The 4,839-nt window shown below is 45.7% G+C and overlaps 1 protein-coding gene across 2 annotated transcripts in view; it reads left to right on the top strand.

Moving 5' to 3' along the window:
- The window catches only part of LOC109300679 (DNA-directed RNA polymerases I and III subunit RPAC2-like), a 22,863-nt gene continuing 18,024 nt past the window's right edge, over positions 1–4,839 (top strand). For both annotated transcript variants that reach the window (XM_019521436.1, XM_019521437.1), the window contains exon 1: positions 1–79. In XM_019521436.1, coding sequence (XP_019376981.1) covers positions 41–79 — 39 coding nt within the window. In that variant the 5' untranslated portion in view covers positions 1–40. The remainder of the gene's footprint in view (positions 80–4,839) is intronic.

The raw sequence follows: 4,839 nt of genomic DNA, 5'->3' as shown, positions 1-4,839 counted from the left end.
GGCTCGGCCCGGGTAGGTGCCCGCCCCGCGCGCCGCAGCCATGGCCGAGGAGGCGGAGAGGAAGCCGGTGCTGGAGACGGTGAGTGCAGGCAGCCGCTGCCCCCGGCGCAGGGCGGAGCCGCCGCGCGGAGCGGGACCCGCTCTGCTCCAAGGGCCGGGACCCGAGCGCGGGGCTCCGCGCGCGGCCCCGGCGTCGCCCCCGCGCCACGTGTTCGCCTCCCGCCGGGATGTGACCATCCGCGGGGGGGTGGTTTCACGCTGGTTCTAGCTCTCTTTGAATGAGGGCCGGGCGGGGCTAGGAGCTGGGGGTAGACAAGCTGCCGCTGTAGCCAGCAAGCAGCTTGACCCAGGAAGGAGCCCGGCTGGGTTAATTTTCCTAAAGGGTCTGAGCACAGGTGCAGCAGGCTTGAGGCTCATAAGGTCTTTTGCAACTAGGAGGCGAGTTCATGCTCTTCTAGTATCTGTCACCTCCATGACCTATTTTATGAATAAGGGGATCTTTTAAATGCAAGTTAAGCATTCCCAACATTGCCAATTAAGGTGTGGAAAATCTAGCCCTCAATCTAATATGTGCTTTGGAAGGGAGTGAGCGAGAGGGTGGAGGAGCAGAGACTAGCTATAGAGCTGCAGGGGTGTTGCACATCTGCTTCTAATCTCTCGCCTGTTGTCATTTTGGAGAGAGTGGGTGCATCTACATGAGACGCTAACAGCCCAACAGCCTAATAATGCTGTGTAGTAGCCCATCGCAGCAGAAACGGTGCCAATACGCTACTGCCCGGTATTATTAGGCTACTGCGCAGTAATGTCACTAAAAAGGTGTTTGCTGGAGCTACTGTTATTGCACATTTATGTAGTACTTGATTGTGTACCCATCCTCTTGCAAAATATGAAACATCATAACCAGAAGGAAACAGTTCATAGAGGTGTACTGATACATTGGTCCAATATCAGATCTGCACTGATATAAAAAAAATTGACTATCGGAAATTGGCTTTTTTGCCTGATGTGGCAGCGCAGCATGTGGGTGGCAAGGAGCACAGCCTGGCAGCTTGCAGAGCTGCATCCAGCTGGTAAGTCTGTTGTGGTAGAAGGGGAGGGTGGTGGGGAGGGCTGGGCGCAGATCAATGCCCCTATGGTGAGGGTGGGGGTGGGGCAGGGCACAGGACAGAGCTGTGGCTTGTCTGAGGTGGAGCAGAGGCTCCCATCCCTGTGCACACCCCAGGAGGGCACAGGTGGGATGTGTGCCCCTAGATCTGTGTGGGGAGGGGTGGGCTGCCTTGGGCTCTTCCCGGCAGGGGCTGGGCCAAGCTGTGATCAGGGCACTGGGTTGGTGGGGGGGGCTATGGTGAATTTTGGGGTGGCTGCAGCCCCCCCACCATAACCCCCTACCAGCGCTGCTGCCGCCCACCCCAAGCACAGCACAGCCCAGCCCCTGCTGGGAAGAGCCTGGTGCAGCCCCTGCTCCAGCCCTCAGCAGCAGTCCCCTCCTCCCCACGCAGATGTGGGAACACATGCCCCCCTGTGTCTTCCTGGGGTGCTCTCAGCAGCAGGAGCTCCCCCTCCCTGCACCCTCCAGACAAGCCACGGTTCCATCCTGTGTCCCACACTACCCTGGCTGGGCAGTGTCTGCCCCAGCCCCACTCCCTCCCTCGCCACAGGGGCCTTGGTCTGCCCCTGCCATGCCCCTTCCCTTCCACCTCCCCTTCCGTCACACAGACTTACCAGCTGGACACTGCTCTTTGCTGCTGAGCTGCGTATCAGAAATCGGATCCTGTTGGCCGATATGCTTCTTTAAGCATCGTTTGTTGGTATCAGCCCAAAAAATCTCTCTTGGTAAGTGGTATGTTAAAGAGGTGCACATCCATCAGACAACTTCAAGGTAAATAAACTGCTCAAACTTTTATCTGAGCTTAATTTGCACAAAATGAACTTTGCCGACCAGGAGATATTCTACCGGGGTGGGCAATTACTTCAGGCGGAGGGCTGCTTACTGAGTTTTGGCAAGCAATCGAAGGCTGTATGACAGGCAGCCGGGGCAGATAAATATTAATTTTCTAAATTTTTTAGGGGCCCCATGGGCAGGATAGAATGGCCTGATGGGCTGGCCCATGGGCTGCATTTTGCCCACCCCTGTGACTTATACCTTCAACTGTCCTGTGAAATATGAATTTGCATTTGCATTTGGAGAAATTTTACAATCTTTGCATTCTCCTATGCCTGAAAAGGCATGAGTGTACCCAAAAGCTTGTGAATAAAGAATTTTTTTTTGCAAATATCTTGTTGGTCTAATAAGATATCACCTCTACCCAGAGTTCTGATTCCAGTAACCTAAATCTAGTTGAAACATCCCCTCTTGGAAAAATGTCTGTTGGAGCTGAAACTGGTATGAGAATTATGTAGCTAATTTTAATTGATCCAACTCTGCAGTGGTGCAGCTTAATGGTTAATGTATGCCTCTAAAAATTCAATACACGTGTATGGGGGAAATTGCATTCCTTTGCAGTAATGAATTACTGGGCTGTCAGTGCATCCCTGCATGTAAGGAAAGAATTTTTTTTATCTCTGGAATTTGCAGAAGCACTGGGGGGCCATCCAGACCCATATTCAGGTTCATAGTCTACCAGTGGAAGTTGAGGGTGTTATCTGTCCACATCTGTCTCAGGATAGGAGCTGTTTGCTAAAAGAAAATAGACTGTTACCTGCTTCCCCTCTGCTTAGTGGCAAGGTGTGGTTATAGCTCTGTGTTGTATGCATTACCAAGAGAGAGCTGCATATCTGGTCATCTTGCACCTAGTGTAATTCACAGAAATGTATAAAACCAATGTCAATTCTCCCAGGGATTGTTTTTGTGTTTGCATGCTCATCCCCTGTAATAAGCGGTTTGTCAAGAGGTGTGAAAGGATGATTCAGAGTTAGGATTTATTTTCTCCTCATTAGAAAGAAGAATAACTTTGTCCAGCGTTTATCTGCACCACAGTCTGTGATGCCAGTTTGTTCTGGTAACATCTTCTGTGATGCTAAATAATATTGCTGACAAGTTAACGAGGTAGATTTGATTTAACTCAAATCGATTTTAAAGTGTCATTTAAATCACGATTTAAATCACTGGTCAGGAAGCCTCGATTTAATCATTGTTTTCTACAAAAAGTGCATCCTTGTTTGCAACCTTAATGCATATAATCTACAGCTCAGAGATAGATGGAGGTTTCATTTTTAGAAGGTACACGCTATATATTTTAAAGCAGTGATTTATTTTGATACTTTTCAGATTAATTTTGCAGCTACTTCAGAAAACCAAATCATAATTCAGTTATTTTATTTACCACAGCTAATTGAAGCAGATACTCATGAAGTCATTGGGAGGTGAGCTATCTCCAATTCACTAGATTACTCATGGATATTTGGGGGATATTTTTGCCATGTTGTATTAGGAGGACAACAACAACCATCACCAAAAACAACAGACACCTACATTGGTGTTTCAGTTTAATAAAACAAGCTTATGCATTTTGGATATTTTTCTTCAACAACAAACATGCATATTTATTTTAACAAAACAAATTATGTATTTTTGAATTTTTAACTATTTTAGTTATAAATGTGAAATGTGTTTTTTAACAAAAATTAAATAGATTATTTCAGCCAGGTCAGTATGATAAACTTAAAGTATTTGCATAGAGACAGTAGGGCTGATGGGTAGGTCTCATCTCCATATACTGCTGTTAACAAAGATGTTATCTTGGGAGATATAAATCCACAGTTAGAGAACTGAAATGCTTAGATGGGATCTTCAAGACTGAGCACTGAGTCCCATTGGGCTCAGTTGTTTTCTTTCGTCTTTACTAACCTATAGAGGAGCCTCTGGGAACCCCATAAGATTGGGTCCCTAATATAGTCCATTGCCTCTTGTGACCTGTTTATAAAACCTTTTCTAAAAAGGTTACATTAATATATTGTCTCAACAAGTATAAAAATACAAGGTATAGTCTATATTCCATGGTATCATCTTTGAGCTTTAACATATCTTAAACTAAAACCACTTTTATATAGGTTTATTTTTTTTTTAAAAAAAGCATCTGAACAAAAAACTTCAACACGATTAAATTTTTTAAAATCTCATTTAAATAAAAAAACAATTTTTTTAAATTAAATTTTATTTTTTTAATCTCAATTTTTAACCTACCCTGCAAGTTAAAATTGCTAACCAATGGACAGCGGGGGAGAAGAATCAAGAGGAGAAAAAAAGCTGTGTTTGTGAAAGTAGATGGAGTAGAAAGAACCAAGAAATTGCCTCTCACTTTGATTCCTTAAAACATTTGAACTGTGGTTGGATCATGGAAGGATTGTCAGACAAGGAATATGAACGATGAAGCCAGTCAGGCTGACCTATTCCCAAACCGCCTCAGATAGGTGCCTCGAGTGTCTTCTTGCAAACTTTCAGTGAAGAATATTCTCCAAGTTTCCTAGACAGCATGTTCCATTGTCCTTTTTAATAGGTGGACAGCATTTTCCTAAGGTTGGACCTGAATCGAGTTTGCTGCAGTTTAAACCCATTGCCATGTCTCCTGTCCTTTGTGACAAGGGAGAACAATGCTTCTCAGTTTTCTTTATGGCAGCCTTTCAAATATTTGAAATGGAGTTAAGTTAGGACTAACATCACCTAAAAAATGCCTGCCTTTTAAAGGGAGTTGCTGAACTCCTGTGAAAACCAGGCCTAGAGCTCATGAACGACTGGTGTCTTCTGAGACTGGGGGAGGGGGGGAACGACACCATTTGTAGGCGCCAGCATTGGTGGCGAGTGGCAAGTGGGAATAGCGGTGAGTGGGTGGCGGGGATCGA

The sequence above is a fragment of the Gavialis gangeticus genome, unplaced genomic scaffold, assembly GCF_001723915.1.
Source record: "Gavialis gangeticus isolate Ggan-Ray unplaced genomic scaffold, GavGan_comp1, whole genome shotgun sequence".
In the NCBI taxonomy this organism is placed as follows: domain Eukaryota; kingdom Metazoa; phylum Chordata; order Crocodylia; family Gavialidae; genus Gavialis; species Gavialis gangeticus.
The sequence above is the reverse complement of the archived record's forward strand: the minus strand, read 5'-3'. Positions and strand labels throughout refer to the sequence as shown.